General features: G+C 42.8%; 1 protein-coding gene across 1 annotated transcript in view; it reads left to right on the top strand.

Annotated features, from left to right (window-relative positions):
• MEP1A (meprin A subunit alpha) overlaps nucleotides 1-24,245 on the top strand; it is a 63,554-nt gene extending 39,309 nt beyond the window's left edge. Inside the window, exons 8-16 of the mRNA XM_058736147.1 lie at nucleotides 3,297-3,414; nucleotides 8,059-8,234; nucleotides 12,759-12,980; nucleotides 13,751-13,900; nucleotides 16,679-16,894; nucleotides 18,221-18,694; nucleotides 19,428-19,601; nucleotides 20,114-20,414; nucleotides 23,447-24,245. Of these exons, the coding sequence (XP_058592130.1) occupies nucleotides 3,297-3,414; nucleotides 8,059-8,234; nucleotides 12,759-12,980; nucleotides 13,751-13,900; nucleotides 16,679-16,894; nucleotides 18,221-18,694; nucleotides 19,428-19,601; nucleotides 20,114-20,414; nucleotides 23,447-23,603 (1,988 nt within the window). The 3' untranslated portion in view covers nucleotides 23,604-24,245. The remainder of the gene's footprint in view (nucleotides 1-3,296; nucleotides 3,415-8,058; nucleotides 8,235-12,758; nucleotides 12,981-13,750; nucleotides 13,901-16,678; nucleotides 16,895-18,220; nucleotides 18,695-19,427; nucleotides 19,602-20,113; nucleotides 20,415-23,446) is intronic.
• The last annotated feature ends 2,631 nt before the right edge of the window (nucleotides 24,246-26,876 follow it).

Genomic DNA, 26,876 nt, shown 5'->3' on the forward strand with positions numbered 1-26,876 from the left:
TTAAATATACAAAAAGCTAAAACCATTGTACAGTGAACACTCATATACTCATCACCTACATTATACAAACAACATTCTGCTATATTTGCTTTATCTCATCTATCCATCCTGTCCATCTTTCTAAACTTGTCAATACATTCTATTTTTGATACATTTCAAAGTAATTTGCAGGGACCAGTATGCTTTACCCCAAACACCTGAACATGCATATCTTTAACTGAAATTTAATATTTATTTATAGTTCTTTTTAATGTAAGATGTACAGAGAGTAAAATGCATGAGTCTTAACTGTACAGTTCAATGGGTTTTACATATTACACTTCTACAATGTAAACATATTCATACAACTCCTATTAAGAGCACTTTTATCGGGTGCCTGGGTGGCTCAGTTGGTTAAGCCTCCGACTGTTGGCTTTGGCTCAGGTCATGACCTCCTGGTTCATAGGATTGAACCCTGTGTCAGGCTCTGCACTGGCAGCGTGAAGTCTACTTGGGATTCTCTCTGTCCCTCTCTCTCTGCTCCTCCCTCCCTCTCTTTCTCTTTCTCTCAAAACAAATAAATAAACTTAAAAAAAAAAAGAACACTTTTATTATCCCAGAAAGTTCTCTCATGCTTTTTATAGTTCTTCTCACCCTTCCAGAAACAACTCCTTTTTTGTTGTTGTTGTTTTTGCCTGTTCTAGAGTTTCATAGGAATGGAATCATATTTTACGGGGGTTTTTTTTGATTACCCAGTAAAATGTCTTTGAGATTCACCAATATTGTTGTGTTTATCAATAGTTTGTTCCTTTTTATTACTGAGTGGCGTTCCGTTGCGTGAATAAAGTATATCACAGATTAAACCAATCTCCCGTTGATAGACAACAGGCATTGATTCTACGTTTGAGCTATGATGACTAAAGCTACTCTGAACATTCTTGTACATGCCTGTTTGGAATATATGCTTTCATATTCATGTCTCTGGTGTAAATATCTAAAAGTGAGGGATGCCTGGGTGACTCAGTCGGTTAAGCATCCGACTTGGCCCAGGTCATGATCTCATGGTTTGTGGGTTCGAGCCCTGCGATGCGCTCTGTGCTGAGACCTCGGAGCCTGGAGCCTGCTTTGGATTCTGTGTCCCCCTCTCTCTCTGTCCCTCCCTGCTCACACTCTGTCTCTCTCTCAAAACTAAATAAACCTTAAAAAAAATTTTTTAAGTGAAATTGTTGGGTTATAATACAGACATAGGTTTAGCGTTGGATCTCTTTCAAAGTACTTGTACCTTTTTACAAACTTCTACAAATGAGGAATGAAAGTTCATTTACACCACTTTCCAACATTCGTTGCTGTTATTTTTTTAAATTTTAGCCACACTGGTGGACATGTAGTGGTATGTAATTGTGGTTTTAGTTTACTTATTGTCATTTTACTTTCTTTTTTATTTACTTATTGTTCATTTGTATGTCTTCCTTTGTAAAATACCTGTTTAAATAGTTTGTCCATTTAAAAGATTAGTTATTTGTCTTTCTTCTTTGAGTTGTAAGAGTGTTTTACATATGCTGGATGCAAGTCTTTTGTCAGATATGTATTTTGCAAACATTTTGTCCCAGTTCGTGACAACTTTCGTGACAACTAAGCTGTCTTGAGTACAAATATTCATATTACAGATGTCACAGAGGATAGGTAAAACTTCATGAAAATCTTTCATGTTGTTGTTGTTACCTGTGTTGCTTTTTATTGTAATTTACTGTAATTTACTGATTATTCCATTGATTATTTATTTAATGACCTTGATCTAATCTTACGACATCTGAACCGTGAATCTCTAATTTGGTAGTTTATTAAATGAAATAGGGTCAGGAAACCATAAAGTAAATACTGAGTAAACTGCCAAGAACTATAAACTCTTTGAGAGAATGCACAAAAGCAAATGTACAATAAATATAATGTAACTTGATATAACATAGCCTAATTTTTAACTTAGAGCCCTACCTTCAATGAGTTGATGGGAGAAAAAAGGACACACACTAAGTAAAACATAATCTCTGTTCCTCCAGAGTATCTTTCCTCCCCACCCCATGCTTATCTTTTGCAATGCCAGCATGTGTGCTTGTTAGGGGACAGGAAAGACATTTGATCTTTGGTCATTGGTCCTAACCTACAGTTTACCAGTAAACATCTATTGTGCTGGCCTCTTCAGGTCCATTAGGCTTCTGCTGCTTTGGTTCCAAGTTTGGGTTATAGAAATCTTTTCCAGGGGCACCTGCGTGGCTCAGTTGGTTAAACGTCCGACTTCGGCTCAGGTCATGATCCCGCGGTTCGAGTCCGGCATCAGGCTCTGTGCTGACAGCTTGGAGCCTGGAACCTGCTTCGGATTCTGTGTCTCCCTCTCTCTCTTCTCCTCCCCCACTTGTACTCTGTCTTTCTCTCTCTCTCTCTCTCTCTCTCTTTCTCCCAAAAATAAATATTAAAAATTATTTTCTTAAAAAAAAGAAAAAAGGAAATCTTTCCCAAGGCTGTTTCCAGCGCTGTATAGTCTTGTCGTCTCTCCAGAAGCCTTGCTGGGAAGCAAGGTAAAATACCATATGTGCTTCTCGTGCTCTTAGAGCCCATAAACTTCTCAAAACTCTGCTGTCTTCCTCCAGCAAGAAGGTTATCTTTTTAGACTGCAGTGAGCACCATTCTCACTGCTTCTCTACAAGGTACTTTATTCACACAGAAGACAAATGGCTTGCAGTCTTCTCCTCTGCAGCGGGACTCTCCTGAGGCAATTGCACTCAGGATCTCTGCTTGAATGGGGAAAGGGGAAGGGAGGAAATAAGGAAGTCAGTTTATAATTTTGTTCAGCTATCCATAGGAGTGTGTTCTTATTTTGTAGTTATATTTACATTATATATTTAAAGTTTGCACTTAAGGTTTTTAAAACAATTTTTTTAATGTTTATTTATTTTTGAGACAGAGAGACAGAGCACAAATGGGGGAGGGTCAGAGAGGGAGACACAGAATCCTTAGCAGGCTAGGCTCTGAGCTATCAGCACAGACCTGGATGCGGGGCTCGAACCCACAAACCGGGAAACCATGACCTGAGCTGAAGTTGGACGCTTAACTGACTGAGCCACCCATGCGCCCCAACACTTAATGTTTACATACAAGACTAGTTTTATAGTTGTAGTTTCCAAGGAATCTACTAACTACCGAAAAATATACCCATAGACCTCTGTGGATTTCATGTGGTGGCAAGATTTTCTCTGAACCATGTTATATATATTATCTAAGGTTTAAGTAACGCTCATTGATACTTTTACTGATTTCTGCAGGGCTGAACGCCAAAGGAGCCATTCTTTACGCCTTTGAAATGTTCCGCCTCAGGTCCTGTGTGGATTTCAAGCCCTATGAAGGAGAGAGCTCATATATCATATTTCAGAAGTTTTCTGGGTAAGTATGAAATTTTACAAAGTGTGAAGTGACACATGTCTTTCAAAAGAAGAAACCGGAAAGAAACGGAAAGCAGAATCAAGTCTTGCTCTGTGAATTTTGAAACTATCGTATTTTTAATGTTCTAGATGAAGAATGAGTCATTTGGCTATGTCTGGGCAACAGGGAGATTTATCTCAATTCTTTTCCTGGGTTTAGGTCATGTTTTAACTTGCGGAGTGTTTTTTTTTTAGGTCAGGTGTATTAAAGTATAAATTATACTCTTTTTATGGTACTGTTTTAAATTATAGTACTCTATTGGGTGGACCTATACATAGAAAAGTTCTATGTACAGTTTTTACTTTGTATTTCTCCTAGGAAATAAATGATATATCAAGAAACAAGCTCTTCTTTCCCAGTGGTATTTATGTCAACAACCTGGGCTAGATGCAGTGGGGAAGCCAAGCTGTCATCTGCTGTGACGGCCCCTCTGTGTCTTTCAGCACACATTTCCTCAGGCTGCAGTTCCCCAAACTGCCTCTAGGTGTTGCCTGGATTTGGTTGTCTCGTTCTGATGGTGGTTTTGTTAATCATGGATGGATAGGAGATGGGGAAGGAAGTTAGCATATGATTTAGCCTCTCAAGAAAAAAAAATATGCAAAAAAATAGCAGTGAAAAAAGTAAAAATTGTGGCGACCACTTAGACACGAGTTCTTTACTTACCTGAGTGCTTTTTTCCTTAGCTCGGACTTTTATTAAAACTGCAATTTATGCACACCTACTCTGGGCCGGGAAGTGTGTTAGTCTCTAGACACAAAGAAGCATGCCGCAGGGTCTTAGATCCCACAAGGTTTACAGCTGGCAGCTGGGGGTGGTGGAGAAAAACAATAGTTATATATGCTAAGGGGAGTGCCGTGGGCCATAAGAGGGCAGAAGCAGGAACTCTCACTTAGCATGTAGTGAAGCATCAGGGAAAGCCACACTGCTTGTTAAATGAAGAGGGGAGAAGGACATAGAGGCAGAAGAGAGGGAGGTACAAAATGGGGGATGGGAAGAGAGGGAGAGAAGCGGGGGGAGAAGAAGGAAGAGGAAGAGGAAGAGAAGAGAGACAAGAAAAAAGCAAACATAAACACGAATGTGTCTTACTCGGAGAACTCATGTAAGGGGCATGTAAGGGGCAGTGAGATGAGCCGTGGAGCCAGGCGATAAAACGGAAGCCTGGTAACAGACAAACCACGCGTGCGGGAGTGCCCTCTTCTGTGCGTGATTCATTATATGTTCAGTTTTCCATTTTGGAAAGATTACTCTAGCAACCGTGGATAAAGAATCGAAGTAGGGGCAAGACTGGTGGCGGGAGACCAATGAAAGAATGTCCCAATCGTCCAGGACAGAAATGAAATGGACGCACACTAAAGAAGAGACAGTTGGAATAGAAAAAAGGGAATGAATTTCAAAACAATGAAAACAGGGGGACTTCTCGAAAGCTGGTGGCTAGTTGATGGGAAGGGTTAAGAAGAATGAGGAATCTAAGATTTTTGATTCAGTGACTGCCCGGTGGTTACTTCATTCACTGAGCTTGGGAGTATTGCCAGAAGAACCGCTTTCAGGGTAAGAGACTGAATGTGTTCCTGGACATGCTCTGAGGTTCTTGTGGGTCATGTAAGTGGAGATAACCAATAGTGTTCCCACAGTTCCTCTTTTTGTGAAGGAAAAACATGTAAAGTACACCTTGGACCTCGCCAAGAACACGGATTTTAGAGTTTCTCTGCTTTTGACATGTTCGTTTTGTCCCTTGGCAGCCTTTGCACTTCAAGAAAGTACGGAAGCTCGGGTGCTGGGTGGCTCAGTTGGTTAATTGTCTGACTTCGGCTCAGGTCATGATCTCATGGGTTCGTGAGGTTGGGTTCTTGTGCTGACAGCTCAGAGCCTGGAGCCTGCTTCCGATTCTGTGTCTCCCTCTCTCTCTGTCCCTCCCCCACTCACACTCTGTCTCTTTCTTTCTCTCAAAAATAAATAAACATTTTGGGGCGCCTGGGTGGCGCAGTCGGTTAAGCGTCCGACTTCAGCCAGGTCACGATCTCGCGGTCCGTGAGTTCGAGCCCCGCGTCAGGCTCTGGGCTGATGGCTCGGAGCCTGGAGCCTGCTTCCGATTCTGTGTCTCCCTCTCTCTCTGCCCCTCCCCCGTTCATGCTCTGTCTCTCTCTGTCCCAAAAATAAAAAACGTTGAAAAAAAAAATTTAAAAATAAATAAATAAATAAATAAACATTTTAAAAAACATTTTTTTAAAGTACCAAAACCTTTAATTATTTATTGAAGGTTTCAGGGAAAAAAGTTCATTTTCTTAACACTTTTATTTCTATTTGTAGCTACCATGGTTTCTCTTTTTTTTTTTTCTCTTAAAAATAAAATGAAGCTAATACGATCACTTTCCAAAAGTTCTCTTTCCCCTAGTAAAGTTCTCTGGACTTCTTCTCAGTTTGTAACTCAATCCCCAAGTACTTGATGAAGGGGAAGGTCAGTTTTAAGGGATGTTCTTTCTTGTGAAATCTGAGTCTGGGAGATTCTTACTGCCTGTGGCTTAAGTTAGGGGAACGGAAAAAGGAGGAAGAATGGTGAAAAAACTGGACCAAAGGGCCCAAAAACCTTCAAGGCCCTGGTCCCCTGAAGGGGGTGGGGGAGTTAACTGGGCTCTTTCTAGAAAGACAAGGTAAAAGAGTCAGACAGGCAGAGTTGTGGCATTTTTGCAACTTACACATTTCTGTTGGGAGAGGGATGTTTAAAAACAAGATAAATAAGTACTTCCTCTGGATTGTGGGTATTTTGCAGAGTCAACTCTAGTTTGGAATAAAATGCCACCGTCAGAGATGCAAAATGATCATGGTGATGCTTGCATAACTCAATACATTTACGAAAGAGCATTGATTGTATTCTTAAAATTGGTGAATTTCATGGTATGTAAATTATACCTTAAAAAGTTGTTGGAAGATAATTAAGATCTATCTTTGAGTAGAAACCAAAGTCATTAGCATTTGAAGGTATATGACGTTAGCAATCTTGGTGACAACAATGGTGGGTAAGACATTGTGATTGTCATGAAAGAACTTCTAATCCATTGGTCACACTTAAAAGATGGGCGGGGTTGGGGCGCCTGGGTGGCGCAGTCGGTTGAGCATCCGACTTCAGCCAGGTCACGATCTCGCGGTCCGTGAGTTCGAGCCCCGCGTCAGGCTCTGGGCTGATGGCTCGGAGCCTGGAGCCTGCTTCCAATTCTGTGTCTCCCTCTCTCTCTGCCCCTCCGCCGTTCATGCTCTGTCTCTCTCTGTCTCAAAAAAAAAAAAAAAAAAAAAAAAAAAAAAAAAAAAAAAAAAGATGGGCGGGGCACCTGGGTGGCTCTGTTGGTTGGACTTCAGACTTCAGCTTGGCTCTTGATCTCACAGGTTCGTGAGTTCAAGCCCCCATGTAGGGCTCTGCGCGCTGACAGCTCAGAGTCTGGAGCCTGCTTCAGATTCTGTGTTTTCCTCTCTCTGCCCCTCCCCTGCTCACACTCTGTCTCTCTCTCAGAAATGGATGAACATTAAGAAAAAATTTAAAGTATGAGCAGATCTCTTATTCTGTTGAGCACTGGTTAGAGTATAGATCCTGTTCCACAACTTAAAGCAGGCAAGACAATTCGTGGAAAGCTTCAGATTTGCCACTAGAGGCGGAAAGTTGGATTTATGAGAAAAGACAAAAAATAATTGGGGAAAAAAAGGGGCAAGAGACTGCACCGTGATGAATTTAGAGAATCTGCCAGCAGTTGCTGAGTCTACTGCTTTCTGTGAGAAGTTTCCTTCTTCCCCCGAGTCTTTAGAACTGGTAGGCAGCCAGCCCTGTGCTTTCGTAGTGCTGCAGATTGGCCGACAGCCAAAGAAGTAGACTCGTCTCTTTAATGAGGTTCTTTTTCACGATTGTAAAATTGATACCTGCTCATTATAGGAAATTTGGAAATTCATTAAAGTACAAAGGAGAAAAATTTAAATCAACCACAGCCACGACCCAGAGACAACTTAATACTGTGGTACAGAGGCAATAGTGTTATACTGTGGAATGTCCTTTGAGTTTGTGGAGGTGAGAAAGAATGCCAACTTTTACTTTTTTCTACCTGGTGCATTATTAGGATTGATTTGCCTCTGAGTAGGTATCACACTGATAATCGACCATCACTTTTATTTTTTTTTTAATTTTATTTATTTATTTTGAGAGAGAGAGAGAGAGAGAGAGAGAGAACAAGCATGGACCATTGTGGAGGGGCAGTTGGCGGGGGGGAAGCAGAGAGAGAACCTCAAGCGGGCTCTGCATTGTGAACATGGAGCCCAATGCAGGGCTCGAACTCAGAAACCATGAGATCATGACCTGAGCTGAAATCAGGAGTTGGAAGCTTAACTGACTGAGTCACCCAGGGGCCACTGGACCACCACTTTCAAAGACTGTATGTTATTCCCTGCAGGGAATGTTGCTCAGTTAACTAGTCCCCTATTTTGAACTATTAGCTTATGAGAATGCCGTTGACAATTCCTTTTTTAAAATCAAACCTAACTTCCTTCAAATTTGTGTTCTGGAACCCCATGAATTACAGCCACTTGAGAGTTCTTTAGGAGAAAATCTCCCTCTCCTCTTCTTTAAAGGTGCTGGTCTGAGGTTGGCGATCAACACGTGGGACAGAACCTTTCCATTGGCCAGGGGTGTGACTATAAGGCCATCATTGAACATGAGATTCTCCACGCTTTGGGATTTTATCATGAGCAGTCAAGAACTGACCGGGATGACTATGTGAACATCTGGTGGGATGAAATTCTTCCAGGTGTGTACAGACCCAAGGGAGTTGGGTGGGATTTACCTTGATCGCTTGTTGGGACCAACCCTGGGATGTCTAAGCCACACCGGTGTGCAGACAGAAGCTTCAGCTAGAGCACAGCGGAGGAAAAGTGTATTATTTGTTGGTCTATTCTGTGGGTGTTGCTCATCTGATCCTAACTGACCCCAGAGAAGGGCCTTAGGAAGTGATGTGTGTTGGCTAACTCAATGCCAACTGAAAGTTCATCGGAAGCTTTTGTTTTGTTTCGGTGTTTTTGTTGAAAATCCATCTAGAATGCTATCATCCTGTCATTGTAAATTGAAGTAGGCTTCCGAGGATGTCATGGCCATTTTTCTGGGTGTGAAATCTCATGTAGGTCTAGGAGTCTGCATGAAGTTTAGCTGAACAAAAGACGACTCTAATATATACTCAAGAACTTTGCTGGTGCTTTACCAAATCAATGATAGGTGTTTAAAAACAGACCAAAACAGGGGCGCCTGGGTGGCTCAGTCGGTTAAGCGGCCGACTTCGGCTCAGGTCATGATCTCACGGTCCGTGGGTTCGAGCCCCGCGTCGGGCTCTGTGCTGACAGCTTGGAGCCTGGAGCCTGTTTCAGATTCTGTGTCTCCCTCTCTCTGACCCTCCCCTGTTCATGCTCTGTCTCTCCCTGTCTCAAAAATAAATAAAACATTAAAAAAAATTAAAAAACAAACAAACCAAAACAACAACAAAAATGAATTCTTTCATCTGAAATTGTCTCCCCAATTGTGTTAACTCTGGCTGATGATCTGAGTTCTAGTTAGTCAAAATTGACTGGCCTTTCTTCCTCCTGTACCCCTCCTCCCCTTCCTTCTCCTCCTTCTTTCTTCCTAAATACCTCTCTCCTCCTGCCCCCAGCCACACTGTGCAAGGGATAATACAGTCTTATTTCACTTATTGTTATGCAGGTATGTTGTTCTAACAATTTCTGTTCTGTTCTGTAGTTTCTTTAGACTTCCTTGGCATTACCTTTCCTAACTGTTTGAGACAACTAAATGGTGCTCTTAGGTATGTGAAAAACACTCTTTTATCGAACAGCTTCCCAATGTGCTGGGAAGAAAGCCAATACTGTGTTTCTGAAAACATCTAGTTTTTAATTAGGACTTAGTTCAGGAAGTGGGAAAACATCTTTTTTGGCAGCAATAGATTAATAAAACTTTCATGTATTAAAATGCCTTTACCATTACCAATCGTGGTTTTCACAAAGCAAGTAATTGTCTTATAATTATCTGTTTTATTTAGATACCAGTTTCACATATGGGTTCATATACGGCAGTGCGTCTATAATGATTCGACTTTGAGGGACTCGTCAGAACCACGATTACACATACCCCACATACACTTCCACCCATCCTACCAACCAACCACTGAGCTAAAGTAATATTTTTCTTCGCCCCTCAGTCCAATCTAGAGATATATTAGCAAGTATTCACCCGGACATGAAATAACAGATCAAGTTTAATGCATTTGTCTCCTAGATGTAAGTGTGTTAGAACTGGGTCTGTGTAGGAGGGAAAGGAGAGTGGGGGTCATTGGTCCAGGGCACTGGTAGACTGCCTGTATTTGCCTCTAGGCTTGACTTTCTTACCTCCCTGTACATATACTTGGTTCTGCTGAACATTCAATAAGGATGCAGAGAACGTTCACATTTTTCAGTCTTGGAGAACACAACGGTTAGTGTTTTAATACCATTTTAGGCCAAATGATTTCTCTTTCTCAGAGGGAGCCAACGCATTTGACAGGGTAATTTTCAGACTGGCTCAGCTCTTGGCTGAACATGAATTACTCAACACATGTTGTTTATCTCCTCCCTATATTTTCATATTCCGTATATCTAAATTGCTCACTATCTCTGGAGAACTGTTCTCAAATGAGACATCGAATTAATAAGACAGTAAGGGAGGGCACTATTATTGCTCAGGGTAATTTATAACTTTCATTGCGTCTCATCTTTCGTAGATGACTATCTAATTGTTCAACCTAAGAAGATAGTATACTGGCAACGTAGTTCTCTCCCCAAATCCGTCTCTGTCTCCGTCTCCGTCTCTTAAGCCAGAAGTGTGTTTTCTGGATCATTTCTCTCCCACCAAGGAAAGACCTCAATTTCTGAGGTCAAGCAGGATTCCGCAAACTACAGCTTGTGGGTCATAGCCACTTGCTCTTGTAAATAAAGTTTTATGGCAACACAGCCATGCCCGTTTATTCACCTATTTCCTATGGTTGCTTTTGTGCTACAATGACAGAGTTGAGTAGCTGTGACAGAGACCACCTGGCTCCCAACGTCAAAAACATTTTCCGCCCGATCCTTTACACAAGAGATTTGCTGACTGGCCTCTCTGGGGTACAAGATGGCTCCCTCTTCGAGGCGCTCAGCTGCGAGTTCCCTGAAGGCAGGACCTGGCCCATCCTACTCACTGCCAGGGGCCACCACCACTTAGCATAGCTCCTCAGATATGGATAGTAGGCACAGCAAAAATGTGTTGAATAAAATTTAAAAAATTACTCAAAACATTTATGTCGTGAAGCATTGTGAAAAGAATCCTTGAGTAGTAAAGAATGAAATGATCTATTCTAACCCGGTGATTTTAGTTAAAGTTAAGGAAAACCTATCCAGTGAATTTGAGAGTGCTTTTCTTAAGATTTCATCACAAGTCACCAGGAGATCCCAGACCAAGCCTCAGTCCTCACACTGGCTGGATGTTCTTTCTAGTTCTATCCCTTAGGGTAGGACAACCTAGGGCCAAGTGCTCTGGAAGGAGTTACTTTCCCCTTCTGTTTGGCTCATTTGTTTCTTACAGTCCTGTGCCACCTTCGAAAATGCTTTGATCCCTTTCAGGTTAAGTCTCCATGAAATCCCGTGAATTGGGAGGATGAAACGTTGGTATTCTCATTTACAGTTAAAATCAAGTTTTGATCAGCAGGGTTCATGGCTTTTCCAAAAGCATTTAGAGACTCCCTCCAGCACTCGCTAGACCACTTCACGTTGTGCCACTCTTCTTCAATCCTAAATGCATCCACGTTGATGTCTTCGTAAGGTAGTTAAAAACAACTGGATGGGAAACTAGAAAAGGAGAAATACATGAAGACGGGAAGTCACGATTGGGGGAGTTATGAGCCTCCTCATTCAGTTTTCCTGCCACTCCCTAAGAAGGAAATTAAAAATCTGTGAACTTCTCATGATTGCTGCTGAAACAGTAAATTCCTGATGGCTAGTGGATTAAAGGAACATCTGATTGGTTTTCTGATTCCAGCATTTCACTCTGCAATATATATTATCTTACTTGTGTTAATCTCATAAAAATATTTTCCTTTTCTATTTTGGACGGAAAGTCAATTTTGCGCTTCCTGTTTTATTTTTCTGTCCATGAGGCCATTTCTGGAAAAGGATGTGAGCCTTGATTGACAGGATGCCCCTTTCTTGGCAGCTACTGACCTTTCCTTCTGCCCCTTGAATTGACTTTCTAACCTATGGAATTGCTGACCAGGTATAGCTTTTGGTGGATGAGGTACTTGCTTATTAGCAAGATGTATCAATCCTGAACATTTTTCTGAATTCACAAATTTCCTTTTCCTGCCGTTTGGAACACCTGCCTCTACTTTAATGTTTTATCTTCTCTTTCTTAAAAGCTTATACTGGGGTGCCTGGGTAGCTCAGTCGGTTGAGCGTCCGACTTCGGCTCAGGTCACGATCTCACGGTTCGTGAGTTCGAGCCCCGCATCAGGCTCTGGGCTGATGGCTCAGAGCCTGGAGCCTGCTTCCGATTCTGTGTCTCCCTCTCTCTCTGCCCCTCCCCCGTTCATGCTCTGTCTCTCTCTGTCTCAAAAATAAATAAACATTAAAAAAAAATTAAAAAAAAAGTATACGTATACACACACACATTTATTTATTCATTTATTTGTGAAATGAATCTTTTATGTAAATGTATACAAATATTTAATAAATTGTATGCAAACCTATAAATTAATTATAACATGTGTTTTTATATTATTTTTAAATATACTTTTAATTTTTATAAGTGGATATACTATTATATATTTTTTAATGTAATTAAAATATGATTTGTTAGGGGCACCTGGGTGACTCAGTCAGTTAAGTGTCTGACTTTTTTTTTTAACATTTATTTATTTTTGAGAGACAGAGTGAGACAGAGCACGAGTGGGGGAGGGAGAGAAAGAAGAAGAGAGAATCCTAAGCAAAATCTCAACTCAGGTCTTGATCTTAGGGTCGTGATATTCAGGCCTGTGTTGGGCTCCACCCTGGGCATGAAGCCTACTTAAAAAAAATTATTTGTTGCTATTAATTAATAATATGTATTGATATTATGTACATTATGCTAGTATAAAATATGTTAAGTATATATATATATATATGTATATTTAAATCAAATGTTCATTTTTTCTTTGTGGTCTCTGCTTAAGTATCTAGTCAAAGGGGGCACGACAGGGGAAATGATATAACTAAAAAGGACCTGTCGATGCTCTCTCTGATAGGTTTTGAGCACAACTTTAACACCTACGATGACAGCTTCATCACAGACCTCAACACGCCCTATGACTACGAGTCTTTGATGCACTATGAGCCTTTCTCATTTAACAAGAATGAAAGTGCTCCTACCATCACGGCCAAGATCCCTGAGTTTAACACCATCATTGGGCAGCGCCTGGACTTCAGTGCCACTGATTTGGAGAGGCTGAACCGAATGTATAATTGCAGTGAGTACTGCTGGGTCTGAGAAGTAGGTAATTGAACCTCAACAGGGTTTCTTCTGCTCCCCCAGTTTCCCCTATATTTCCCTTCACTATTCTTTCCTGTTCTAGTGAAGGACAGTGGACAAGCCACATCACCTTAACTTATCACTAGATTAGAAAAAATGGTAACACCTGCCTCACAAGATGGTTATGAAAATCAATTACATGGTTGTGTTTTGCAAAGTAAAAGTATTGGACCAATGATGTAAGAAACTGTAATTGTCCAGCTTCTTTAGCATCCTTTTGAATGGTGCATCATTCTGTAAATCTCAAGATAGGGGACAAGCTTGGAAGTATTTTTTATCCTGCAAAATTCTTTACCCAGAGTAGTTGTTCTAGAGCAATCTACTGCTCAGAGATGGGATGTTTTCTAAAACGACTCTACTAGTCTTGAGAGACATATTCTTTAATTCTGTTCAATATGTATGTACAGAAGACTTACTACATACAAGGATCTACTAGGTACCTCCTTCTTGATCTAAAGGAGTTCTTGGTTGGCATTTATAGCAAAGCATGATGACAGGTCTTTTTATCATCTGACTCTGTGAGGTGGGTAGGGCTGGATCTATGTTGGATGTCCTAAGATGTAATAGGTGACAGCAGAATTTGCATTTGAGAAAAGTCAAGAAAGTTGTGCTGTATCTGAACAATGAGGTCTTTTTAGCACAAGACATCAGGTATTTGAAATAAGAGGACTTAAACTTTAAACCAGGTGACAAAAATATCATTTGCAGCCACAACTCACACCCTTTTGGACCACTGTGCTTTTGAGAAGGCAAACATCTGTGGGATGATTCAGGGGACCAGAGATGATGCTGACTGGGTCCATGAGGACAGTTCTCAGCCTGGACAAGTGGACCACACCTTGGTGGGACAATGCACGGGTAAGTGAAGGCAGAAAGTAGGAACTCTACAGTGGCTCACCAGGTTCAGTTAGGGAATGGCAGCTTACATGTTTTGTCTCAATTGCAATGTTAGTTATCCAACATGGAAACCTGAACAAGCACAAAGACCATTTCTCGTATCTTAATTATTAGCTCAACAAAAAGCATGCAGGTTCTGGGCGTGCAACAGAAAGATGCATTTAGGTCATGACAACACTAATACAGACTTGTGGTTGCTAATACATGATTTTGTCAATAAAGGTCATGTCTCTAGAACAGTGCCCTCCAATTGAAGTATAATACAAGTCACATACATAATGTGAAATTTTCTAGTAGCTACGTAAAAAAGAAACAAGAGAAATTGTGTCTGGCTACACATTTTATTGAACCCGATATATTCAAAATATTGGCATTTTGACATGCTATCAATATTTAAGTTATTAATAAGCTACTCCACACTTTTGTACCAGGTATTTGAAATCTGGTGTGTATTTTACCCTTGTAGCACATCTCAGTCCGGATTGGTCACAATTCAAGTGCTCAAATACCACGTTTGGTAGCCGCCATATTGGATGGCACAGCTTCAGATCGTTCTTAGGTGTGTTTTGTACAGTGAAAAAGTCATAAAGTCAGACGGACCCGGACAGGAAATCTGGCCCCACCACTTGCTAATTGTAACCACAGAAAGTTGTTTTTGTTGGTGCCTTTTTTTTTTAAGTCTTCGCTTTTGTCAGCCTCTCCGAGCATTCCAGGATTTTGACACTTAAGCATGAAGATGGAAGGAAATAATGCATATAAATCCTCCGGCTGCAGACCAGCAGCTGCCCTCTCTATTTTTTTTTTTATATCTTCCCTTTCTGTCCAGAGGTTCCATTCATTTTTTTTATTTCTACTTTAGCAGCCTTTTAGTTTGTGCCTGTCTTAGAAAAAAATCTCAACCCTATAGATTATAGTCAGTTTCTAAAGACTAGACTGTTACTGCCTGTGGGAGTTGGTTATATTTCCTTCACAGAAGGGACCTGGCTTGTCACTCAGTTGCCAGGCCACTGGGCGCAGAGGTTGTAAACAATTTGCACTCTCCCTCCAGCCTCGGCAAAGGGTGAAAGTCTCTGTCACACATCATATTACTAAACACATAATCTCAAGTGTCCAAAGGGTAATCTAAGTCTGAAGTTCCTTCTAAATTCCCATCAGAGCTTCCCACCCACTCTCTCCCGTGGGCTGGCTGACAGGCCAATGTACAGTTTCAGGCTAAACAGAAGGGTGACCTTCATGTGAGAGGTCCCAGTACCCTAACAGGAACAACGTCCCAGCATCTTAATAGGAAAGGAAAGAAGAAATATCTAAAAAGTTTTATCAGGTTAGCTTGACAAGCCATTATGCAACTTCCACGGGGGACATTTAATGGGAGTGTATTCCCTCTGCTAGAGGGCACTGGTGGTGGTAAGGTAGATGTATAGACTCAAAGAGCACAAAGGATCCCTTGGGATAGAAGCCACCTCCCATCTGAAACCAGGAGAGATGAATGGGCACCTTCTAGTTAGTGGCAGAGCATGGGCAAGAATTCAGGTGCCCCGATTCCCAAGTCTGAGTTATTGGACTTTCATTTTCTACCCCTCAGTGCACCTGGGTGAAATTCCTCAGCAAGGACCACCTGGAGACCCTCTTAGCCGTGTGACCTCTTGTATTTGACCCAAGCACTCAGTAATTCACAACGCAGACAATTCAGGCTAGTAAGTTCAAGTACTCAGAAGAACATGCAAGAAAATATCATGTTTCCCGATATAACATTAAAGCCATTATGATATTGTTAAGCTTTGTAGAAAGCTTATTTAACCACTGATGCTTGCTGCCATTGGGGAAGGTACAGTGCCCCATGTATGACGCTGGATGAAGTGGAGAATCAGATTGCCAAAGTACCTAGAACTGTACTAGAAGCTCACTTCGTTTGTACTTTGTGAGATATTTTGAGTGGGATGTTTGGTAAGAAGTTGAACGCTATGGTACAGCTTGAAGGACTTCTTTATATGCAAGAATTGTTCTTTGTGGTTGACTTTGATGTGCTGATTTTCCATATGACATATTCCTTGAGCTGCCTGCTTCTTTTGGGGGAGAGAGTTCTAAGCTTTAGGAGTTGGACAAATCCCAGCCTGGTTACAAATACAGACATTTTGCACCCTCCTTTTCAGTGTTCTTTCGAAGCTTTCCTTACAGGCAGGAGAAATCTTCAACTAGTCTCCCTAATATGCCTCGAATGCCCCTTCTTAAGGCACAGTAAGTGTGATTCTTTACCATCAATAATACATCCAATTGCAGGCTAGAAACAGGTGAGACTGAATCTTTATTATCATAAATATTTAAATTCCAGTTTCCAAATATGAGGAGCGCACAGTTTGTTATACAACCGGGAAGTCAGCTCTTTTCCTTGGAATGAATCTCTAATTCAAACAAGAAAGCCAATGAGGAAGATAGAATTCATCTCAGAGATGAATTTGCTTGAAGCCCATGTCTCCTTAAGCCAGAGGTATACATTTCACAAGCTTGGGGACAAAGGCATCAGAGGAGGCACTGGGGAGCTGGGGCTTTAGCTGGGGAGTCAGTTCATGGAGACACAAAGGAGACTTACTGACAAGCCATCTTTGTTCATTTTCCCCAGTAGAGTTCTAGCTTGTGTTGCCTGGATGATGGCCATTGTTCACTATTTCACTTGGCTGGCCATCCACGGCCGCCTGGGGTGTGGGCAGCTGGAGATGGGTCATTGGGGTGCTCTCGCCACAGGTGCCGGCTACGTCATGCACTTCAGCACCAGATTGGGGGTGGCAGAAGAGGCAGCCCTGCTGGAGTCACGGATTCTTTACCCAAAGAGGAAGCAGCAGTGCCTGCAATTTTTCTATAAAATGACAGGAAGCCCTTCAGATCGACTCGTCATCTGGGTCAAGAGGGATGACAGCACGGGCAACGTTCGCAAGCTGGTCAAGGTGCAGACCTTCCAAGGTACCTAGAGACATTCATGCAGGGGCTGATTTGGCTTAAATCTGGGATCCTGCTCCTTCCCCTTTCCCTTCCCCTTCTGTTGCTCCCTTCCCCCCCACCTCTTTGTTCCTTCTTCTCCTCTTCTTTCTCCTCTCCCTCTTCTTCCTCCCTTTTCCTGCACCTCCCCCCCCCCCCCCACCTGCTCTTCTAAGAGCCCAGCATAATGTCTGGTATGTTTTAACCCCTCAGTGAATATTTTAACCACTCAGAAGTCAGAAATAGCATCAAAAATTTAAGTGAGGCTGAAATACACTTTTGCAAGAGGTCCTAGACCCTCAAGATCCTTTCTGGTTTCTTACACTGCCCAGCACAGGACCCCATGTTCTAGAATGACCTCACTTCTTACTCAGTTCTTTATTCAGAATTATTACTTCCAATTCAGTCTCAGGAAAAAAAAACAAGTAGACCTAATTTTCACTAGAATGTGAATATCTGGATAGTAGCAACCCTGATTGTATTATTTGCTTCCTGAAAGAGGATGGATCCCCTACTTGGTGGAATTTCAGATAATATGGAAAACAGAAAAAATTAGGTGTTAGTGGGTGAGTCGGTTCTGCATAGGGGAGATCCAGCTTGTCCTGTATGTGAACATTTAATGTAGAGTCTGTCATATATCTCTCTAGCATCAAGTCATAGGTTGGACCATATGAAGTTGCCATTATTTGACTTTGAGTTTACAAAATGATTGTTTTATATGGTTCACTAATATTTAGGTATTCAGTGCAAACATTAGGGGCTGGGGTGCATTTATACCATGAGACCCATGGGGAAACACAGAACCTATGGAATTTAATAATAATGGAAAACAAATTCTGGTTAAGATTTGAGTATGAGGGGTGTCTGGGTGGCTCAGTTGGTTAAGCATCTGACTGTGGCTCAGGTCATGATCTCGCTGTTTGTGGGTTCAAGCCCTGTGTCGGGCTCTGTGCTGACAGTGTGGAGCCTGCCTGGAATTCTCTCTCTCTCTCTCTCTCTCTCTCTCTCTCTCTGCCTTTGCACTCTCTCTCTCTCTCTCTCTCTCTCTCAAAAATAAATAAACTTAAAAAAAGATTTGAATATGCATGTGAAAATAAATTATAGTGTATCTTTTTACAGTTATTTTCCTTCAGTAGGTATGTGACTTTGGAGAAGTTCCTTAACCAGTTTATAACAGTATCTACCTCATAGGGATGCTATGAGGATTACATTAGATAATTCATATAAATCTCTTGGCCTGGCACCAGATTCATAGTCCATGCTCAATAAATGTTGGCCACAGTTGTCACCAACCTTATTCTCTGTCCTTAGGAGATTTGGACCAAAATTGGAAAATTGCCCATGTGACACTTAGAGAAGAAACGAAGTTTCGCTACCTTTTCCAGGGCTCAAAAGGTGACCCCCAGAACTCAAATGGGGGAATTTACCTAGATGATATCACCCTGACGGAAACCCCATGCCCCACAGGCGTTTGGACAGTACGGAATTTCTCGCAGGTCCTTCAGAGCACAGTTAAAGGGGACAAGCTCCTGAGTCCTCGATTCTACAATTCAGAGGGATATGGTTTTGGGTTGACTTTGTACCCTCATGGCAGAGCAAGCTACAGTCCATCTGGCTACTTAGGAGTTGCTTTTCACCTGTGCAGTGGGGAGAATGATGCTATCCTGGAGTGGCCAGTGGAAAACAGACAGGTGATAATGACAATACTCGACCAGGAACCCGATGCCAGGAATAGAATGTCCTCAAGCATGGTGTTCACTACCTCTAAGTCCCAGACATCTTCAGGTAGGTGCTCTAAGATCTGCCACTCGACCCAAAAGGGCCAACAGATGTGGTTCCCATCTGTGTACAAGAGGTCAACACCTCCTCTCACATTTCCTCTTCGGGTGTATCAACAGCATAGTCATGTGGGAATAGTAAGCTGAAAATGTTCAATGTCATTGTATCTCCCTTCTCTTTTCAGAATTTACTCTTCAAGCACTTATTAAGGACGTGCACTGGGCCAAACTCAGTGCCCTGTACCCAGCATAGAAGCAAATCAGGCAGTTCCTGCTTCGTCTAACTCAGTCTAAATGAGAGGACAGAAACTGCTAATCATTTATCAAATACTCAGAATTTCCTAGCCTCTGTGCCGAACTAATGCACTGACTCCTAAAATATTAGTGATCGTCAGCATGTCAATGAAACAAGGTTGTATCAATAAAGAAATGCACAGACTTTTTAATTTTCAAATGAAGAACCTTAAGCCTTAAAAGGAAGAGGCTATCGCCATCCTGTCTTTCCCTCTTCACTGAGGAAGTGACCTAGTAATGGACAAATGACCATTCAGAGCTCTGGTTCTCTGCCCCTCCCCCTTCCCAATTCTGAGTTTTGATTCTCCTGGAAAGCATAAATAATCTGATTTTTTCCAACTTGGTTTTTTTTTTTCTCTAAGAAAGCTCTATATACTCATTAAAGACAAGTTGGAGAGTGAAGTATAAAGAAGTAATGTGATGTTATGTTACCTATAACTTTGCAGCCATAAATGACTCCGTCATCTGGGACAGGCCGTCCATTGTGGGATCCTATCATAAGGACTGTGATTGTTTTAGAAGCATCGACTGGGGCTGGAGTAATTTTATCTCCCACGAAATGCTAAAAAGGAAGAGTTTCCTTAAAAATGACGACCTTATAATTTTTGTGGACTTTGAAGGTACTTTTCCTGATTTTCCTGAATAACTAAACCTATGTTCTGGGGCTTCTACTGATTTTACACCGATTTTTAAGCATCGCATGGGGGATAGGGATTGTTTTGAGGACCAGGTTAAAAAAAAAAAAGATGTGCTCTAGGAGAGCTATTGCTCAAGGACTCTCATCTTTATTTTAACTGTCCTTGGGAGAAACTAAAACTTCAGTGTCATCTTTTTTTGATAATTTATCAAATATGGCAGTTTGTTGACTTCAGTTTAGTTTGGGTCAGTGTATCTATGCTAGCTTGGTGCTTCTTTTTCAAGCTGGATAAATAAAAATGTGATTGCATTAGTTTGAAAAGAAAAACAGCTAGCATGCAAATCAGCTGGATTCAAAGCCACCTCTCCATGGCACTGAAGGTGATGTCCACGAGGGATAGAGGTGGCCCAGGGAACTTTCTCCAGAAGTGGAAGTTAATTGTAGTCAGATATTAAGTATAGATGTTCCTCACTGTCCTTTGTCTAATTCCTCAAGATATAACCCACCTTCTCCAGACTGAAGTTCAAATTGAAGACACAAGGCTGATTCCCCAAGGCCTCGTTCTCCAGGGCCGGGAGCAGCAGACCTCAGAAGAAGGCACAGGAAAGGGCTTGTTAGAGAAAGCCCTACCCAGCAACCTGGACCAGGGGCAGCCCAGCCGACCGAAGCGGTCAGTGGAGAACACAGGCCCCTTGGAAGACCACAATTGGCCCCAGTACTTCAGAGACCCATGTGACCCAAACCCTTGCCAAAATGAAGGCATCTGTGTGAACGTGAAGGGGATGGCGAGCTGCAGGTAAGCTCCCTGGCCATGTTGGGGGTGGGGGGGGGGGGAGCAGGCGGTGGGTCAGCAGAGGTGAGCCCAACATTTGCTTCCCCCTGGTAAAAGGTTAGGACAATGACTACATCAGATGGTCAACTGGACGTGGCAGTCCCTGACTCCACAAAGCTGTGCCCTGAATCAGTGGGCCTGTGCTATCGGGGCACAGAAGGGGTCCTGCCAGGGCAGAGAGGTCCCACATCTCCTATCTCTTGACGTTTATCCCTTCCCCCGCTCTGGGATGTGATCAACAGGGTCTTGACTGTTGTGATTTTGAACTCCACTGCAGCGCTCACAAAAGTTCCAGGGACTTTCTACTCCATGACCTGCTTCAGTGGGACTTAGGGCCAAGCTTATGTTTACTGACTGCCAATGTTGTTAATTATGATTTCTGTTGTCTGTTCTGTTGTACTATTTTTATAGCTATGTTTTTAATAATAGTAATGAGGACATCTGATATTTTTTGACTGCTTGCTCTGGGTCTTGGGGTCTCCTGAGTAGTAAACATACATGTTCTAAATTATTCGTCACATCCACCCTGGGACATAAGGACCCCCCTTATCCCCATTTGGTGCTTAAGGGAGTTGAAGTTTAGAGAGGTTAAATAATTTGTCTAAAATTACCCAGACATCAAATACTGAAGCTGAGACTTGCATCCAGGTCTGTCTGTCGGCACGGTTCGCTGTATTTAATTGTCCTTTTTATAACGTTTGTTGTTTGCGTAAAATATTTCACGAGAGGATATACGTGAGGACAGAAGCATCGATTTCATCTGGCGGGATAGTAGCAGAGGTAGCGACCAGTCTGCTCGGCTCAAAATACCTACGTTTCTTTGGAGTTCTTTTCAATCTCCACTTTGTTTCTTCTTCTGTAAACTCTTAGTTTGAAATAATTTTAGATTTACAGGTACATTGTGAAAATACCGCAGAGCTCCCCATTCCCTAATGTTCACATCTTACCTAACCACAGTACAATCAACAAAGCCAAGAAATGAACATTAATGCAACAAAATAGTATTAACAATAGCATTACACCAAACCACAGACCTTATTCAGATCTCTCCAGTCTTTTCACCAATGTCCTTTTTTGTTCCAGGATCTGGCGTAGGGCCCCACAACATACTTAGTTTCACGTGTCCTTAAGCCTCCTTCAGTCTAGGACAATCCCCCAGTCTTTCCTTCCCTTTCACTACTTTGACAACTTTGAAGAGTACTGGTCAACTATTTTGTAAATTGTTCCTCAATTTGCATGTATCTAATGTTTTGTCATGAGTAGCTTGAGGTTGTACATTTTTGGCAAGAGTCGGGACACCTGATGCCAATGGGCGTTATGACTGGTGCTTCTAACCTTGATCATGTGGCCAAGGGGTGTCCGTTCCTTACTCTGTTGCTAATATATGTCTTGGGAGAGACATTCAGAGATCGTGCAGCATCCCGCTTTCCTAAATTCCTCATCCACTGATGTCAGTGCCCATCGGTGAAACCGCAGCAGCAATACCTCTGTAATATTCCAATGGTGATTTCTCATTCCTCCCAATCCCTCCGCATTCATTAAGTGACATTCTTCTGTAAAGAATAACTGTCCACTCCTCACCATTCATTTATTCATGCAATTACTTATTTCTATCGCTAGGGACACACAAATGTTGATTTTATTCTATGGGCTATAGTTCCATAATGCCAGTATTTCTTATATTGCTCATATTGTCCCAGCCTTGGCCTTTGGGAGTCCTTCCAGACTGGCTCCTGTGTCCTTTTTGCACACACTCATTTTTCCATGAACACAATTTTACCTTCTGGCACCACAGGATACTCCAGGCTTATCTTTTACTTTCCCTGTCCCAGCCCTGGAACGAACCGCTTTTCCAAAGAGCCCTGGTTCCTTTTATTGGAGAATGTCCTCCTTGTAGAGGGCTCCACAGCCATGGGTCTGCACTGCTTAGCTGATAGGTCCTTGGATGCCAGATTTCCATATTTCCCAACTGGCTTCCTCCTCAGAGTAAGGAAAGCCAGTGGTTTCCACTTGTGTGTCACCCTCTGCTAAACCAAATGATGCCTTTTCCACAAACCTACAGCTTGCGGTATAAGCTCCTTTAAGGTAATGCGAGGGAATTAATTAAACTGTATTTGGAGGGGAATGGGCCAGAAGAAAGATTGAATGAACTTGCTGTTATGCACTGATTTTTAAGAAGCCAACGTCTAGTTTGGAGGAAGATAAAATAGTCCCGGCATTAGTAAAAGCAGTCTGTGACTTCTGATTGTCACATTCCACTCTGTGATTAGACTTTGTGGTGAAGAGATTGTTTGAAACAAAGGCTAGAATGGCTGCCATGGAAAGGATGAAACATCCCCCTCAATGCCCTGCTTCTGAGGTTAGTTGATCTCTGTACCAAATGACATTGAAAAACAAACAAGCAAACCCGGGGGTGGCCACTGTGTGCCTACTGCGTACCAAACATGACAATAAGCACAACGTGCTCACGATCTGGCAAATTTCAGGGCAGCCTGGGATACAGGTGACAGGATGCTCACGTTACAGCAACATTCAAATTGATATTGTTGGAAGATCTTGGGCTCCCACCAATGCACTGAGCCAGACTCTTTCTGGAGAATTTCCCCTGTAGCTTATAGTCCGAGCCAGCGTGGACAGCGTATTCTTCAAGTACCCCAAACCTTCCTCCTAAGCCTTGCATGTGGTGGCCAAGAGTCCCCGGTCTGGAGACAGACCTCTGGAAATTAGGCTTTTAAGTGTGAAACACTAACCGTGTGACCTTGAGCAAGTGATTTAACCTTTCCTGCAAGGACAGGATAATAAGAATAATAAGGATAATAAGACAATAAGGATAATAATAAGGATAATAAGAAGGGCCTGGGAATAACTACCACCTCCTAGGGCTGTTACAAGGTTGTATCGACTCATGCAAAGCCTGGAACAGGGCCAGGCACGTGGAGCTGCTCTGCTGGAGGCTCCAGTGGCTCCCACACTCCTCCTGTGTCCTGTTCCCCTAGGTGCGTCTCCAGCCAAGCCTTCTTTTACACGGGGGACCGCTGTCAGGCCATGCAGGTGCACAGCAGCCTCCTGGGCCTGATGATCGGAGGCACAGCCGGCGTGCTCTTCTTGACCTTCACCATCATCAACATCCTGTCTCAGAAGCCAAGGCAGTGACACGCCTGCTGACAGCAGCCAGATCACAGAAGCACCTTGGCTACTTCAGACCTTCCTTTCTGGGCCTCAGCACAGTTTGGAGCAATTTTTAGCAGCCTTGCTTTGAATAGGCCTCTAGCCTCCGGTGTGGCCATAATGGTTCTTCTGCCCCTGATTCCCACATGGTTCTGTGACCCTACCGTGTGCTCCGAAGGGATCTAGCGTGTCCTGGGACAGCATCCACGACACTTCAGTGTGAATCACTTATTTAATTGGCTGTCTTTCCCGTAGACTGTAAGCTCCATGTGGGCAGGCCCTCATTTATCACGTTAGCTCCAATGCCTGGGGGCACACCTGGCTGGCACATCATGAGGACTCAATAAATACGAATGAATGAAATACTAATGAATGAAGAGCTAAGTTATAGAAACTCTCACTCCTACTGCAGATAAAATAGATACAGTGATACTTGTATGTCATTTATATTAAAATCAAATACTTATTTTTCATCAGACACCATAGTACTCAATAGTACATCAGACACAATAGTGTCGTGGGTGAGAGGAACATTCCTCCTTGCAGCAGACTTAATGGCATTTGCTTTCTTCCTCCTCTGATTCTAAAAATAGGTCTTTAATAAATTCAATAAATATTGAGTCGGTACCTTCTGTGTGTCCAGCATTGCATGTAAATTTGTGTGTGTGTGTGCGTGTGTGTATGTGTGTATGGAGAGGGAAGGTTGTCCAAAGCTCCCTCAGATCTGTTTAAGTTTAAAGTATATTTTATCTACTGTTCATGTATAAAATTACTATATTAGTAAACAGAAAGTATCTGGTAGAAGAAAGTTAAAATTTTTTTAATGTTTATTTATTTTAGAGACTGAGAGGGAGAGAGAGAGGCTGAGTGAACAGGGAGGGGCAGAGAGAGAGAGAGAGAGGGAGACACAGAATCCAAAGCAGGCTCCAGGCTCCAAGCTGTCAGCACAGAGCCTGACGTGGGGCTCAAACTCACAAACCACGAGATCATAACTTGAGCTGATCTTGGACGCTTAACTGAGTGGGCCACCTAGGCACCCCAAGAAAGTTTTAAAGAAGTATTTTTAGACGCCCTTTCTTTCTGCAGTTCCTAAGGAGATAAAACTGTCTGGTGCAAGAAAGTTACAAGATAGGTCAAGCCAAAGGAAAGCTGAGATTCCCACCCCCAGTTGGCACAGACACCACAGAGGGCTGGCTCTGGATGTTTAATAAAGGAAAATACATCAAGGAGCCTGAGTGGTCCAGGAGTTAGGGTACCAACTTCCTAAGTACACACTTTATGGCCATTCTGTAAACAAACATGATGGGTTAAGAAGAATCCCTTGAATAGAAAGGTGTGTGGAGAGTACGTAGCAGGTGCAAACAGCACCTCTTGGGAACTGACTCTCCAGTCTGAGTGCGTCGGTGTCCCCGGGGACCTGGTCAAAGCACAGATCGAGGGCACCACTGCCAGAGTTTCTGACTCAGTAAGTCAAAGGTGGGTCTAAGAATCTGCGCTTCTAGCACATTCCCAGGTGACATTACTGTTACTGGTCCCTGGACGGCACTCAGAACCGCGGCTCTGATGGAAAACGGGTCTGGACGTCAGATACCTTAGACACATCTAACCAGCCGTGCAGTTTTAGTAAAGTCACGTAAGCTCTGGGTCTTAGTTTCCTCATTTGTCAAACGGAAGTAATAGTGGACCACCTCCTCTCACTCCACTCTAACACATCCCGGGGTGCAGAGTAATAAAGTGGGATCATGGGTCAGAACGTATTTTAGAGTTGAATGCGTGCAGATGTTACCTTTTAGTTTTCAGACCAGATGAGACCCTATCCAGCCACCAGCCTAGACTTCTATCTCCAAAAACCATATTGAAAATAAACAGCTTCTTCCCTAGGGGCTTTGCAGCCTACGAACCCACACTGCCTTTCCAGCTAGGCCTGGAGGTCGTTCCCCCCACAACCTCCCAGTGTCTCACCTCAGAAGGGAGCTCCGCGGGGCACCTGGGTGGCTCAGGAGGTTAAGCGTCCTACTCTTTATTTCGGCTCAGGTCACGATCTCACCTTTGGTGGGTTTGAGCCCTACACTGGGCTCTGTGCTGACAGAGGGGAGCCTGCTTGGGATCCTGCCTCCCTCTCTCTCTCTCTCCCCTTACCCACTCACACTCTCTCTATGGCTGTCTCTCAAAAATAAATAAATAAACACTTAAAAATAACCTGCTCGTCAAAACAACGGTAAGAAGGTACCAGAGTGAGGGTCAAATATTTTGATATGTCTCTGTAGGTTCTCATAACCAGAAACATACCTACTATATAGGTGCATCTCCATTGATGATTGATGGTCATTTCTATCGGTTAAGAATTGAGTACCTCATGGACTGGACATGGCATTTAGCTTTTCTTTGAGCCTGAAGCTTTCAATCATTCCAGGAGGGTTGGAAGATATCTTATTCTTCTGAGGTGTTGGGGTGGTGATGGAAAAAATAGGCATTCGTGACAGGCGAGAGAAATGCACATTTCATCACCTCTGGGCAGGATGCGATTTAGACGGGCAGTGTGAGAAGGCAGGAAATTCTCTGTATCTGGGTGCTTGGTTCCTTGGTCTTAGGGGGAAGGAGGCAGAGTAGTTTGAACATCTGAAAATGTCTCGTGCTTCCCCCCGCTTCTCCCATCCCTGGTCCTTTCCCCTTCCCCCAACTGGCTCATTTCCTTCTGTGAAGTGGCCTGGGCTGATCTGGCCATCCACCAATGTCAAGTTCTTCAGTGATATCTGGAGCATGTGGGTGGGAGAAGTGCTCGGGACCTATATGCCTTTACTTCAAAGGTTACAACGAAACAAGATTCTAAATTCTGTCACACATTAACATATTTGTCATCCATCAAGCCCCACAAAGGTCATCTAACTTGTTTTGTAAATGTAGTGAAGTGTCTGCTCTGTGAAGTTGCTCTCCAACGAGCATCTTAGATTAAAGGTTCATTCTAGGTACGTGCAACCAAATAATTTGAAGGCCAGGAACATAATCGTCCAGCTCACGATCTCTCACCTGGGCACTACTGACATTTTAAACTAGATATTCTTTGCTGGGGGCTGTTCCGTGCATTGTAGGATGTCAGCCGTGTCCTAGCCTCTGCTCACTAGACATCGAAGCACCACCTTCCTGGTTACAAAGACTGAAAATGTGTCTAGATGTTGCCCACTGTCCCATGGGGGCAAAAATCATCCTGGTGGAGAACCACGGATCTAACTGGATCAGCCAATGGAATATTCCCTCAAG

This window comes from Neofelis nebulosa, chromosome 6 (genome assembly GCF_028018385.1).
Source record: "Neofelis nebulosa isolate mNeoNeb1 chromosome 6, mNeoNeb1.pri, whole genome shotgun sequence".
Classification (NCBI taxonomy): Eukaryota; Metazoa; Chordata; class Mammalia; order Carnivora; family Felidae; genus Neofelis; species Neofelis nebulosa.